The sequence below is a fragment of the Triplophysa dalaica genome, chromosome 20 (genome assembly GCF_015846415.1).
Source record: "Triplophysa dalaica isolate WHDGS20190420 chromosome 20, ASM1584641v1, whole genome shotgun sequence".
Taxonomy (NCBI): domain Eukaryota; kingdom Metazoa; phylum Chordata; class Actinopteri; order Cypriniformes; family Nemacheilidae; genus Triplophysa; species Triplophysa dalaica.
The window spans coordinates 9,154,791-9,170,163 of record NC_079561.1 but is presented as its reverse complement, the minus strand read 5'-3'; the positions used below and the strand labels follow the sequence as shown (position 1 = coordinate 9,170,163).

At 37.1% G+C, this 15,373-nt stretch overlaps 1 protein-coding gene across 7 annotated transcripts in view; it reads right to left on the bottom strand.

Moving 5' to 3' along the window:
- Nucleotides 1–14,704, bottom strand: part of myt1b (myelin transcription factor 1b) — an 80,046-nt gene extending 65,342 nt beyond the window's left edge. For all 7 annotated transcript variants that reach the window (XM_056733003.1, XM_056733004.1, XM_056733009.1 and 4 more), the window contains exon 1: nt 14,662–14,704. In XM_056733003.1, the coding sequence (XP_056588981.1) occupies nt 14,662–14,689 (28 nt within the window). In that variant the 5' untranslated portion in view covers nt 14,690–14,704. The remainder of the gene's footprint in view (nt 1–14,661) is intronic.
- Between the last annotated feature and the right edge of the window lie 669 nt (nt 14,705–15,373).

The following is a 15,373-nucleotide window of genomic DNA, read 5'->3' as shown; positions in this document are numbered from 1 at the left end:
AATCATTTTTTTTATCAGTTTTGTGCTTTCACTTGTCCATGTCCAAAGGATTTTTGTTTATATTTTTTATATCGTTGTAATGTAAACGCAAGTCTTTCTCGAGGCCATTTATATGACAACGTATTTAACGAAAATTGTCTTTTTGTTCATTAACACAACAACAGTGTTTTGTGAGAATGAAAATTGCTAACTTTTCAAAACCGATCTCTAAGTGCACGTTTTTGTAAAACAACTTGTCGTCTCAATGTAAACTGTAAAAAAGCAAAATAATAAATAATGCTGATTTCACATGTACATATATTGCATGTTCAGTCTGTAAGCATGTGCGACTATTCCCCAATAAATACTGGCCGTTTACAGGGGTGTGTGTTTGTGCAAAGTGACATGGAAAATCAATTCCAATTCTGGAATCGGAATCGAAAGGTTATCAATCACATACTTGATGTAAAATTATATAGGTGATCTATAAAATTATTTGTTAACTTGTGATCTGTTGATATCTCAGTAAAAGTCCTTTAAAAATTAATCGTATTTTTACTATAGTAACCATAGTTTAGCAATGATATTTGTAGAAAAGAAATGTAACCACAAATGAACCATAGTTTCATCATAGTAACTACAGTTTACCCATTATATTTGTAGTTAAACTGTTTGTTTATGTTTTACAAACGGTAATTAATTGGATAAAAATAACTTGTATATATATATAAAGGTCCACAGTGGTGCTTTTACGCGGTTGAAAATACCAGCAGCTGGCTAGAAACGCCTGTTGCGGATCTTTGAACGTATTTTCTAAATCACAACTAATAAGCTCATTATTCATAAAAATTACTTTAAATCAAAGTCACAGAGTGCTGTGACACGTCAGAGAACACCTGGCCCTCCCAACTGAGACTGGTTTCTCCCAAGGTTTTATTCACATTTATTTAACATTGGAATTTGGGTTACACGCCACAAGGCCTTGTTGGCTTCCTTACCGGGAGACTGCTGATATCAGATATTATTTATTAGAATGATCTAGGGCTGAACAATTAATTGCATTTGGGCTTAAATCGCGATGTGGTGAAACACGATTTTCTAATCGAAAAGACTACGATCAATTATGGGGATGCACAGTGTGATGCGACCCTGCTTGTAGCTGACCAGTACCATCTCAAAAGAATTAAAAATGCATGGAAAATACGCGGCATTTTCTCCTTTTTCCCCCGAGGTGCTCAGGACGGAAGCTTGCTCCAGTGTTGCCAACTTGGCGACTTTGTCGCTATATTTAGCGACTTTTCAGACCCCTTTAGCGACTTATTTTTCAAAAAGCGACTAGCAACAAATCTAGGTACTTTCTGAATAAGCCATGGCCACTAAGTGAAACATTCTGCTTTACTTCTTCTGCCACGGCAGAGCCAGTTTTTGCCTTGCCAGCGCAGCACCGGCTCTCTGTCTACTCTGCACAGTGTGAGCGCCCACCAGAGAGAAGCAGATGAAGACCATACTGAAGCGTGAATGAGATTCGCAGTTTGAAGGTACAAACAGTGCTTCCAAGAACTAATCACTTATTGACCTTGTTTGATCATTTATGATTACGAAACGTGATGAAATGCCAAGACTATGGACGTGTAAACAAAAACACAGACGGAATTAGCTGTTCAATGAAAATAACTAGTTGTGTGTTGTTTTAAGGGGTCGAGATCACTCACTATTACATAGTTTTTGTAGTCTGCCAACAGAAACACAAAAATAATTTGGTATAAAAAATTACAGAACTTAAGAAACTATTAATTGTTCATTTGGGTGAATTGTTTGAATCTAATACTATATACGACAGCTCAGAGAGTAGAGATATGAAGCAGACCTGATGACGTCGCTGATATGCAAATTAGCATGTGACGTCATCTGGCTACATTTAGCGCATTTCGGGCAGGCTTTAACTACTTTCCATTAAAAAGAGTTGGCAACACTGGCTTGCTCTCTTGTGGTGACTGTCAAGTGAAGAGAGCGTGTTGCACCTAATTCGCGTCGCGACTGCATCGCTCTTTATTTCGATGTGCTTGTCGAACATCTGTATTTAAAGTAATGAAATTGAACATTGACCTGTTGTATAATGGCCTTAAGCTCGACAGGAAGTGGCACTTTGGAAACTTTAATGTAAAAGAGCATTGTGTAGATGCTGTTGCGTAGTGTCAGGTATTGTGTGTGCAAACATTAATGCTGCCTCAAGGGGCAATAGTACTAACGTCATGCAGGACTTACACAATAATAAAAGACATTATATAAGATAATACATATAATAATAGTTTTATATTTTTACTTATTTATTTAAAGATTGTATATTAAGTTTACAGGCAACGTTTAGGGGCAATCAACAAACACATGTTTATCATATATTTATTACAGCGACTCTGTATTATCGAATTATTGGGTGTGGTAAAGCCAAAGTTTTTTATATTTATGCAATCTGCACTTTTGTCTCTGTGATTAATGACTTTCATGTTGCACTAAGCTTCACCGCAGTACTTTATGTCATGATAATTATTTCATGATTACATGATTAGAAATTTAACAAATCATTCAATATAAAAATATGAATGGGGTAGTTCCATAAAAATATGTCAAACAATTCATGCATCAACTAATATCACCTTAAGCCTGGTCTATAGTTTATGGTAAATCCGTCTAATATTGGTTAATATGGTAACCATGTTTATTGATTTTCTTTATTAAATAATACAGAAGATAAGAATCACATATTAAATCGTAATCGCAATATTGATAAAAAACCCAGATGTGTTTTTTAGCTTCTCAGTGATTTTCACTTTTGCTTATTCTCTTGTAAAGCTGCTTTGGAATAATGCACATTGTGAAAAGCACTATTTAAATAAAATTGAATTTAAAAGTGAAAAAAAATGAAAAAAAAATCCTAAACGCCGGCGCTGAGCCATCGTAGAAAAACGGCAGCTGCTGCCGTTTTCAAAAAACACAGCGTTTAGGTTAGAAACAATTTAAAAAACACACCCTATACCGGCAGAAACGTCTTGGTGGACACGGCCCCTAAGTACTAGTAACCATATATATATATATATATATATATATATATATATATAAACACAAACAAAACGGTGCTCATAAATACATATATTTTTTTGAAAAAACAGTCAATAAGCAGCCTAACTTTCCAAATAGGTTAATATTTAAATATTTTACAACTTTTGGAAGACTAGAAATTGATAACAATTGAAATCGACAACCAAATTCTGAATTTATTTCCAGATTTACTGCACCACTACAGCTAGCGGAGACACATTATCTACATTTGCATTATTTTACATTAGAATCTACATATCTGTGACTCTAAACACAGATATACGCCAGAGAACGGTATTAAAAATAATTTTTTGGGTTAAACCTGTCTGTGAGTGTAATGTTTCTTTACAAAGTGACATCGCCATCTATTGGCCTGGCATGCATAATACAGCATTTTTCCTCATTTTCGATGTAAAACTTTTTAAAAACAGAAATGTAAAACGTGTCTATTTCCTATTCCACTGTTGTTGTGTAAACGTACTGTCAAAGTCTTTAACTGCCCAACAACACACAACTGGAGACAAAAACCAAAAGAGCTGAGATCTTCGGGGACGACACTTCAGTTATCTTTCCAGCGCAGCACTCCACTAAAAAACATTTCGGCTTTTGTGTGTTCCCCATACAGGTGCCACTAAGGGCCCATGAGAGCCGGACCACTACTCATCTCTCAGCCAATCTCTGCTCTGAACTGTCTGTTTTCTGTCTCGCATGCTCTCAAACCTCTTTTTCGTTCTGCAATAAACTTGCGCTTTTATACCGCAGAGCAAAATTAAAAGAAAATCACTGCCGCTAAACAAAACAGGACGCAAATTGCTCACATTGTGCCCCTTCATATAGGTCTGTTTAGCATTTTAGGGCAGGGCTGTTAGTGGGCATTGTGTTTGAAGCCCTCTGCTCTCTGGTTTTAGATGCTGTGTGATAATGTAAGTCAATTCCCATTCCGCCCTCCACATCTCGCTCCTGCTTATTGTTCTGCCGTCCTCTCCCCCATCAGAGAGTGCCTCCCGCTAACACAGAGCTCCATATTTAAATTACACTAGCAGTTTAAGAGCACACTGGGGAAATCGACAAGAAGCGAAATGAGAGGGCACAGGGATGAGAGAGATACTATATTAAAGAGAGCGAGTAAAAGGGAAAAAATGGAAATAAAGAGCGAGAGATCCATGATAGTTTGACAGTATGCTTCTCTTCGGTTCAATCAAAGGCAGCGATGTGGAACTGTAGGAGGAACAAATATCGCCTCACAACAACGATGAAAGACTAGTTTTTTTTCAATGATATTCCGTAATTCGGAGCCTGGGGGTGCACAAAACCATCAAATCATTACAGCGAGCCTACGCGAGTTAAACAGATATATAAATAAAGCAATACAGGTTAAATAGGAAAAGGGAGGTAGAACAATTTGGAACGTTCAATCGGGCCTTGTAATGAGTAGGTGCTACTAAGGTCATCTAGCCAACGGCTTTTACATTGGGCTTGGTGTATATACACTAAATGATTTATCCTATACATTTTAGAGAACGCCTACTACTGCCCGACCAATATCATCACTTAGGTCTGACGTCCTAATTTATTTTGAGTCACTTTGACACCGAAACTTTGACTTTTAAGTAAAAAGGAACATCTCCGATTTCTAGCAATGCTATTCTAATGCTTCTTCAGTTGAGACATAATCCTTTAGATGTCGGCTGAGAGACTTTTCGTTTTTACTTGGGTGCGTGAAAATCAAAATGTGTTTCTGGGTCAAAGTGATTAAACATGATGGAGTGAGTCACATGTGATTTATTTTTCTTTCCTTAAAAAGGAATGCATACTTCCATATTAAAATGATAGTTCACCCAAAAATAAAAATTCTGTCATCATTTACACCCTCTTGTCATTTTGAAACCTCTATGACTTTCTTTCCGCAGAACACAAATGAGATATATTGACAAATGTTATTAACGGGTCCCAATTCACTTGAATTGATTTTGTGTCCATACAATAGAAGTAAATGGTGGCCAGTGCTGTTCCGTTACCAGCTTTCTTAAAAATATCTTCTTTTGTGTTCTGCAGAAGAAACAAAGTCATACAGGTTTGAAGTGACAAGTAGATGATGACAGAAATTTTTTGTTTTTGGGTGAACTATCAATTTAAAGGCACTCTCCCCCGAAAACGATCTAAATGCGGTATATGCATACGGGTCGATGACGTTCTTTCGCAAAAATCTCAGCAAGGCTGTAAAGGGAACAATGGCGCTTCGCTTCAGAATTCACATAGGATTACGATCGACAACATGAGTCAAATTATTCAAACACTTCGCCATACGTCGACAACCAAAAAGGAAACACTTCAGGCTATCTGGTACATCAACAAATATGTAAAAAAGCAAAGATCTAATACTAAAGGCAAGATCACAGAGGCACTTAACAATGCTCACCCGGAGTGCTGTCTGTTCGCCGGGATTTTAACGTTTTCTTACTAAACACTAGGGGTGGGAATCTTTTGGTACCTCACAATTTGATTCATATCGATTCTTGGGGTCACGATTTAATTAAAAATCGATTCATGATTTTTACATTTTTAATGACGAATCTTCCACAAACTTAGATTTGATATATGTTTCGATTTTATTCCATTTTGCTGTAATAATGGCGATCGATGTGAGTCTTTACTTTACTTTACTAGGTGGATGCTGCACATTGGTGGTGGTTGAGAGGATTCCCTCTTCCATGTAAAGCACTTTGAGTGTCCAGAAAAGCGCTATATAAATGTAACGAATTAATAATTATTATTATTTACGTATTGTGTTCTCAAAAATACTTCATCTTCGCTTTACAAACCTTGCATATTGCATACGTCTTGTCAAGCTCCTTCTTAAGATAGAGTTATATAAATATGAAGTATTTCCAAAAATCTGCCCCCGCTAAAAATGGTACGGGGTATTTCTTTTACCCCCGCCATCGCTGTTGCTGAGCTGAAGCTGTCTGGGTGCCGCACCGCTCATAAAAATCCGCCTTTTTTGTTCCATAACATCAATAATTGTTATATTAAATAGAAAATCTATTTAAAAAAATCTGTGAATCGATAAGAACCGGGCTGAATCGCGATTCATATGTGAATCGATTTTTTCACCCACCCCTACTAAACACATCGTTATCACTTGGTGAAAAATCCCCTTAGTGCCATGAGAGCGGAAGTGACCTAGCAGGCAGCGATTTTAGCAGAAATCCGTCATCGTCCGGTGTGCATAAACCCCATTTGCATTCTGAACATAAACGGAGGTGCTATGGTTGATGAACGACTTGACGGTGAGTAACTCATGGCATCATTTTCATTTTTCGGTGGAGGGTGCCTTTAACATGAGAAAGAATCACGGTAGTTTCAGCTTGACCTGTACTGTACCTAAGAAAAAAAACACAATCCCAGAATGCACTGCAGCTCAGGAAATACATGTTTTGATTTGCATGTAAATTGCAGACATGGGACATTTGTTTCATTCCAGAGCAGGTGCGCAAGTGTTCATGTGCTCACACACACATATACGAGGCATGCCGACATGAAAAACACAATGAAGACAGCTGTTGTAGAGAAAAATCTTTCCTGAGGAGCAACTGCATGAAGCTATAAAGGCTGTAGATAGATGTTACAGTCTCTTCTGAGCTCTTAGACCCCGAAAAAAACCTTTCCACAAACTCAATGGGATGAGAAACCATTATTTGAACGCTATGGAAAATGACATGCCCTCTCCTATATGTACAGCAAATGCCAGCAGAATACATTACATACAGAATACAAAAATGTTCCTTGAGCAAAATAAAAAACAGCTACACGGTAAGTGGAGTTGAATTGCACTTATTGCGTGAAAACTCTTTTGTTTACTCTCTACAGCCCATTCGAAGCAGGAAAAAACGCTCTGCAAATCACAGCATCCACATGCCATGTAACTACATAAAGCATGTTCTATCAACGTAATGGCCCATGTTCCATTTACATGTCACATATGCATGGAGGATGAGCTCTTGAATTGCTTGTTAGTGTACTTCCTGATCATGGTGAGGCTCTAGGTGGCTTTTAGCGTACCAGTCTTAGTTTACCATGGTAGAGGAAAAGACATACACAAGTAAGATACCATTAACATATACATGCAAACCCCGCCCCTTTAAGCGTTTGGTGTAAGATGCTGTCGGCAGGCAAAACAGCATGTTCTTTGCTTTCATCTTGCAAGGTAATTATGGAGAGATAATCTTAGTGCCGGACCCCTTGGCAAGGGCCAATCTGGCCTCTATCAAGAGCCAGGACCGAAATGTCAAGAATGAGTTTGCTAGAGAAGGCCGCTGTGAAAACGAGTGGTACAATGAGGTCATTTTGATGCGGTCAACTTGACAAGCTTATACATTCAGTGACCGCTCAACGTATGAGGGTCACCGTATGAGCGCTCGGAGACCACCGGGGTTTATTATTTCTTATTTTTTCCTCCATCACCATTTGCCGTCTTCAGAATGCACTTGAATTACGTTTGATAAAAATATTATTTTCTTCCAACTCGTCCGCTAGTTCTTTTCAGAGAAAAATAATGAAATCAGACAGCAAAGTAATCATAAAATGTTGAGGGGGTGGGCTAGTATGCAAACCCTAACCATTTTTTGCTAAGAAAGTCTATCTTTTCTGATTCACCTCTCGCATTCAGCCTTTCAGTCTATTATGTGCATCCATAGATACAGGAAGCTAAATCTTACACACCTTTCAGTCTCCAATTTATCTCTTTAAACCTTAAACATTGAACCATCAGTCCTTACTGCCGCAGCCTCGCAAAATCAGCAGGTAAGACAGAACCACTTCGAATACAAAACGCTCTGAACAGTAAAAACAGTGTATAGCTGTAGCTGATAAGCCAAGATCTGGCGGAAAACAAAGATGTAAACAAGCAGGAGATATTTTAGAGCAGCTGAGGTACAGTATTATTCGGAGTTTCCTGAATTCATTACAATAAATATTTTTAATATATTCGTGAATTGAACATTTTTGATTAAGTTCTAATAAATCTTCTAAACTGGCTGAACTGAAGTGGAACTCGAGAAACATGGACCATCAGCAGTTTTTATATTCATTTTTCACTTGCTGTAAGCGAGAGGCAAAATGGTTTACAGTCATATCTAGGCTTTTCCAAATTGGTTCACGCCAAGCTTCTCTCCAAGTTTAACAAAAAGTAAAACTGGGATCGCACTGCTTTAGTATAAGACTTTTGAAGTCAACATGAAATCAAAATGAACTCATTTTCCTTTTTGATACTTATTCTTTCTCTTATGAATAATGCATTGCCATTATTATTTATGATTTATAGTTTATTTTGTAATGTTTTGCAAACAAAATGTATCAATTTGCTACAAAAGCTTAAACTTTTCAAAATCCAGTTCATTTCATATGGATGAATGCATATATTTTTCTCATCAAATATCATGTTTTACTTGGAATACACCAAATAAAGCACCGTTTCATGTTGTCTTCACATCTTTTCAAACCTGTGGAAGCTGCCTCCATTACCTCCCACAATGCACTTGGGTAAATGTGCATGTTTGTAATACAACAATCACCCATGTGTGATGAAGCACAAGAGAGATGTAAAACATAAACATAGACATGTGCATGCTTACTGTACTATTTCACACAAACGCGGTTTTTAATAACCGTTGTCTCATTTGGCAATAAATATTGCATTTGAATCTCACAGATGGCGGTCGCTTTGGAACGACCATGGAGAGTGCAGGCGTCTGCTGTAGGGAAAGAGTATAAGTCCATACTTGAATGTGAACAGTATGCTGCTTGTATGCTTTCAGTGCAAGGCCATGTGCAAATGGACTGCACATAATGTTTTTATGTGTGTAACCGTAATGGAATTGTGCATGAGTAGTCTGGTGTGTGTATCAAATAGTATACAGTAAAGAGAGAAAGAGTGTGTAAATAGTAGTGATAATCCCTGTCTGTAATGTCACACGCTGGGATTGGGTTATCAGTTCAGACACAAATGGTAATTCAGTGTGGCGGAAGAATCATGTCCATGTGCGTATTGTGTGTATGAGGAGAATAGGTGGCTTCTGGGAAACAAAATGGAATTAAAACACATTTGGGGTGGGGGCTCTTCTTTCTAAACAAAAAGTAAACTTTACAATAAAGTGCATCTTAAAGAGAATTCCGGCCCAAAATGAAAATTCTGCCATTTCTTACACACCCTCAAGTAGTTTAACATCTGTATGATCTCCATTTTTCCCCAAAACGCAAATTAAGATAGTCTGAATAAGTGCCTTAAGACATCGTAAATTGTCCACGCGACTCCGGTGGCTCAGTATAAATTAATATATCGCGACGAGGATACTTTTTGTGCGCAAACAAACAAAACTAACGACTATATTCCAAAACTTCATGATTTAAGTGTTGGTATCCAGCGCGCGTTCCCGAGAGCCACACGACAGTGCATTCGGTGTCAGCATGCGTCAAGCGACGCTTACACCAGATGCACTGTCATGTGGATTGTGTGTTTAGTTGCGTTGCAATCTGAGGAGTGAGAAAGCTTCCAAAACTAACTTAATTTGCATTTTGGGGAATACAGATGTTTAACTACTTGAGGGTGAGTAATTAATTGCAGAATTTTTGGCCGGAGTTACCCTTTAAAGGGATAGTTAAAAAAAAATTAAAATGTATTTTACATAACATTTACACAACTGCTTTACATTTCAAACCTTATGACTTTCTTTCATCTGCAAAATAAAAAAGAAGGTATTTTGAAGAAAGTTGGTAACCGAACAGCGCCAGCACCCATTGACGTCTATTATATGAACACAAAACCAATGCAGGTGAATGGGGGCCAGTTAACAACGTTGTTCAAAATATCTTCTTTTGTGTTCTGCAGTAGAAAGAAATCATAAATGTTTGAAATGACAAGACTGAGTAAATGATGATAGATTTTTCTTTTTTGGTGATGTATTCCTTCAAAGCAACATTTTGTAGTTTTTTTACCTTAAAATAATGTCTTTAAAATGATTTCTGTGGTAGAAGAACTCTTAACCGAACAAATTCTTCTCCCGCTGCTCCCTGAGCAGCCTCATGGCAGCAACAACCACACTCTGAAAGTTCTGTGTTGGGGTCGGTACACACAGCACCGCCAATCCCCTGCCTGCAGAAGAGTACCAAATAGTTTCCAAACGTCATTTCTGCGTTCGCCGGTTTTATCAGTTTAGTCAACAAATGTATGTGTATTGCAATGCCCAAGGGGAAGCTTATAAAGCGACGTTAATTATGACAATAGTAACAGACAATTGCATGAGGGATCTGTCAGCAAAAATTCTAGTGTTGCTTTAAACATTAAACAAGGAGAACATTTTAGGATTTCAACCTAAGAGAGAGCACGGTCTTTTATATAATACAAAATGTTGATGTATTTTTAATCTTAAAAGACTAATTAGACATTTTGGAATAAAATGGCCATTTTTTGGCCAAAAAAATATTAATGATAAACATTTATTTTTTATTAGAACCAAACAAAATGTCTAACTTAATGAAGCTTACGGGATACTTAACCCAAAAAATCTAATTATTTTATAATTTACTCAACCTCATGTCATTCCAAACCTGTATGACTTTCTTCCCCCATTGACACAAAGACATTTCTCAAAACATCTTCTATTGTATTCCACAGAAGAAAGAGTCATACACATGTTTTGAACACCAATGAGGGTGAAAAAATGACTAATCTTGTTAGTTTAAACATCAATGACTTTAATGGTAAACTATGTGTTGTGTAATACAACAAACACATTTCCGTTTGGTTGTTGATGTAGGTGCACTTCAGTGTTATGGGGCTCTGGGGATAGCAAAAAACAAAAACACTGAAAAGCACCGTCCTACTGTACACTACACTTACTGTAGCAGGTTCACAGATAAACAAGAGATAAACAGCATTTCCCATAAAAAGCACACATTTACACTTCAATAACAACAATTAACACCAAGCAAACTGCCTCGCGCACAGACGCATACAGAACAAGCACCCGATGAGGAGAAAAAGCCCTCAGCAAAAGATGACATATGGCGTGAGCAATTTCCCTCTCAATTTCAGGTCCAACTCCAACTGATGTTTTCATGTGCCAGAAAATAGCCACCCCCCCATCCCCCCCGAAAGTCATCTGCTCTGTGAACATTAAGCACCATCGTGGCTTGTAGACCCAAATGCGAGCATACAAATGATTTGTGGCACCATCGTCCCGCATGGGCGCCGGAGAAACGGAAACAAGGAGGGAGAGGAGGAGGGGTGGAGATGGAGGAGATGTGGAGGGGGAGATAATGTCACTTTCACCTTGTATTCCTCCGCCAGCCCATAATGCTCATTTTTCCCCATTTTCACAGCAAATTCGTTTCAGCGGCGACGGCCAAAACAACCCCCCCACCCCAAATAAAGCAAATGAGAGAGAAATGAGAGCGAGGAGGGGGGAGTTGTTGGGGGAGGGCGAGAGGGCCGAATACGCACAGTGACCTTTTTCTGATCCAATCTCGCTGATGAATCCTAATGAAGGATTTAATAAAATCACACTTTACAATCTGTCTCTGCATCAAAGCATGGAATCACATTCATATCAGACCAACTGCGTACACAAGCTCGCTGAAAATACATATCAGATTTTAACCCGTGTGTCTGCTGTGCCGCTAGATGTTGTCAGAGGGTGAAGGAGGGGGGGTACAGGGCTCTGAAATTGGCCAGACTGAACAGAAAACGCCTGGTCCATTTGTTCCAGATGCGCTCTAAAATCACATCTCATCACTTTCATTTAGTGCTTAATGAGTCAGCCATCCTCACGATACACTCACAGATATACACAGTCTAAAGTCACGAAAAAAGATTACTTTAGTCTTTAATGCTGGCTAGACCATTCTTCTTTTTGTTAAAAAGTTTACAATGAAAAGTTTCAACATTGACATTACATTAGGACACAATAAAATGAAATGAACTGAACGCTATTTGAATCATTTACCTGATGCTGCTGCTGAGATGTCTGCTTCAAGGTCATTACTGTATAGGGTAGAATTTATTTTGCCTGTTTTATATCTTTGCAAAAGCGCTATGGGCTTACCACCATCGCTTAGGGACAAGTAAACAGATGCACTTTTGTTATTTTTTAAATAAAGCTAGTTGTGACTACAGATCAAGCTAAACCCTAATCCTTAATATTTAGTAATGAGAATCATGGCCTTTACAGAAACAGATAAGTACCCCCAAAATCGCAATATTTTAAGTCTTTCAATGTCGCCGGGTGGAAAGTTCTGGTCTTAAAGGGATATTCAGCCGGGAAAAAAAAATTGTTTGATTAATCACTCAAATGTAACCAACAACACAAAAGAAGATATTTTTAAAAACTCTCAGTGGTTTTGAATCCATACAATGAAAGACAATAGCCCCCAATTTGATTACCAACATCCTTCAAAATATCTTCTTTTGTTTGGCATAAAAAAGTCACTTTAATGTTTTTCTTTTATAACCAAATTGAAATGTTAAATTAATATATAATATTTAATTATATATCGCCTCGGTCCTTCTGAAACCTTGCATTTCTGTATTTCATGATATTTTGTTGTTGTCATAAATCATTATTAATAGTCACCCTTTATGTTTGTCACTGGGTTTTGCAAATATCTAACCAATAAAAAGTATTAAAAAGTGCTTGTCAACTATGACAACACAACATCTTTTTAAGCATAAAATATGTAAGATTAAAAACAATAATAAAATAAAAACTGAAACGGGGAGTGCTTCTGGACCAGTGTTTACATCTTGTGAAGTGGTCTAAACGAGTAAACTGCGAATACTTCTAGGAGACATAAGTGTGTTTATACAGCTTGAGGCATCTTTATATTCTTAAATATACTTGGAAAAGTATCAAATGAACAACCAGCCAAAAAGAAACAAATAACAAAATGATCTTGGTTAAAATGTGAGCACACCTGAATGAAACTGACAAGTAAATGTATTCTTTACAATCCTGACATCTGCTGGCCAAAGAAATTTTGACTGTTGAGTCAAGAGATATTACTGTATATGATGGCCTGATAATACAAAACACAAAAGGCATAAGAGCTGTCTGAGAATTTGGAATTGTGATTGTAATTGTAAGTGTGCGAGTTAAAAATAGCTGGTAAGGTCAGATCATGTGTATACAATCTGTAAAGCCTCTCTGTATGCGACCAGTACAGAACAACAGGACTTTAAAACGCATTACATTTTAAATAGGAAATGAAAGAGGCTGACAAAAGGACACAGAATAGAAGGAGATAGTCTTTGTAATCTACATTGTAATACATGTATGTAGATGCAACAATAGCATATAAATCATCATGTAAATTTGCACATTATTAAGAACACCTGCACTGTGTGTTAATGAAAAAGATGGCTGACATTTTCATAGTCTGTGAGCATATGGAATGTAATTGTGTGTGAGAGTGAAGTGAGATTGAAGGAGAGTTTATCAGCACATTCAATTATTACTGAACCACAAATCACGACCTATTTACAAATGACAGAATCATGGCAGTTTACACATGCTCTCACACAGAGAAACACACCAAATCATATTAAAAAAGTTTCCATCTACACTTCAATTCTTTTTAATGTAACTGTAAACATTTTGTGAAGGAGGACCAAGTTTTATTTCAACAGTACTGTACTGTACTCTCTGCAGCACACATGAAGTCTATACTTCACCTGATCACTGCGAGCACTACGTGTCCTTAAAATTTGCATCTCTACAACCTTTTCCTCAGCCCTGATAGTGTATATTCCCGTTGAAAAGGCACTTAAGAGTAGATGACAATATCTTAATGGAAGTTCTTTCCCAGAGATAATCAATAAACTCTATTCAGCACACCTTAAACAACTAAGTGATGGCTAAGAAAAAATTGTCAATTGTCACTTGTTCTATTGCTCATTTTTACAATAGCATCCCCAGGCTGACAAAGACCCAAGGACGATGAACTATTTGCATGTCTTCTTTTTAAATGATTGCCTATGCTATCAGGTGCGGCCTCGAAATTGATGAGTCGTGACTTGTGATTTGATAGGGTCCTGCTAAATTGTTGAGCAATTCAACGGACCATCTTTCTAAAGACAATACACTGAGGATTATTAATGTGCAACATCTAATTTATAAACAGCAAGTGGAAATGGCAAAGAAAACCTTCAGTTTTTCTTAATTTAATTTATTTGTAAAGTACCAAAGGGACAACTTTTCCACTTGTTTATAAACTATTTTTGAATAAGCATTGCCTTTATTCCCTTATTGGAATAAATGCATAAATATTAAGGCAATTTTTATATTGCTATTATCGCCCTCATTGGAGTAAATGCATTAATTTCACCAAAACGAGAAGAAAAAAAATAGAAGCCTATTCAGACTTATTCCGATTACATCTTTACTTTAAAAAGCATTATAATAATTATTATAAATTGTAATATTACAATATATATATATATTTTTCAGTGGAGAAATGTACTTAACATTGCTTGTTTTATAAAATATTATTTCTATTTCAGCTGAAAATAAAAGATTATCTTAAAGTTATTACCTTTCTCTGACACCTCAGCATCCTCCATAAAAATGATTGGATCTTTGGACTGACTGCATGTTTTTTGACTGTGATTTGCTTCAGCATGCATTACTGGTCACTGAACAGAAAGACAACAGACAATAGGAGACCATTTTCAGAGACAATCTGAAGAGGCAGCGGCGTGTGTTTGTGTGTATCAGGGGAATTTGTTGAGAGAAGGCCATCTCAGCAGCTTACCTGGATCAAAGCCCACTCAAGGCTTCTCATCTTAACATAGCCATTGTGCCTTCGAGCAAATAAATTGACCTTCTTGTGTAGCTTCCTATCGCGGCCTATTGTTTGTTTTTTCTTGCACTTGCATGTCAGGTTACAGTAGAGTTTCAAATTAATATTTCCTCACTACTTGCTGTGAATGATGCATATGCACATGGTACAGATACGTTATCTTCTACTGTTTGTTAACACCACTTGAGTTTAAAGACCCAGCCTGAACATATTAGTCGCATTCACTTCCTACAGACATTTTTATAAAGCAATTTCTCAAAAACAATCCTTAAAGGGAGTTCACCTAAAAATAAAAAATCTGTCATTATTTACCCAGAAAAAAATTTGGAACAATGCTTGTATCCAAAATGTTTGTACTACCATTGTAGAAAAAATTACGAGTACCCCGCAAAAAGTACCCCAGAATGGTTTACTTTCCTACATTCTTTGTTCTGTTGAACACAAA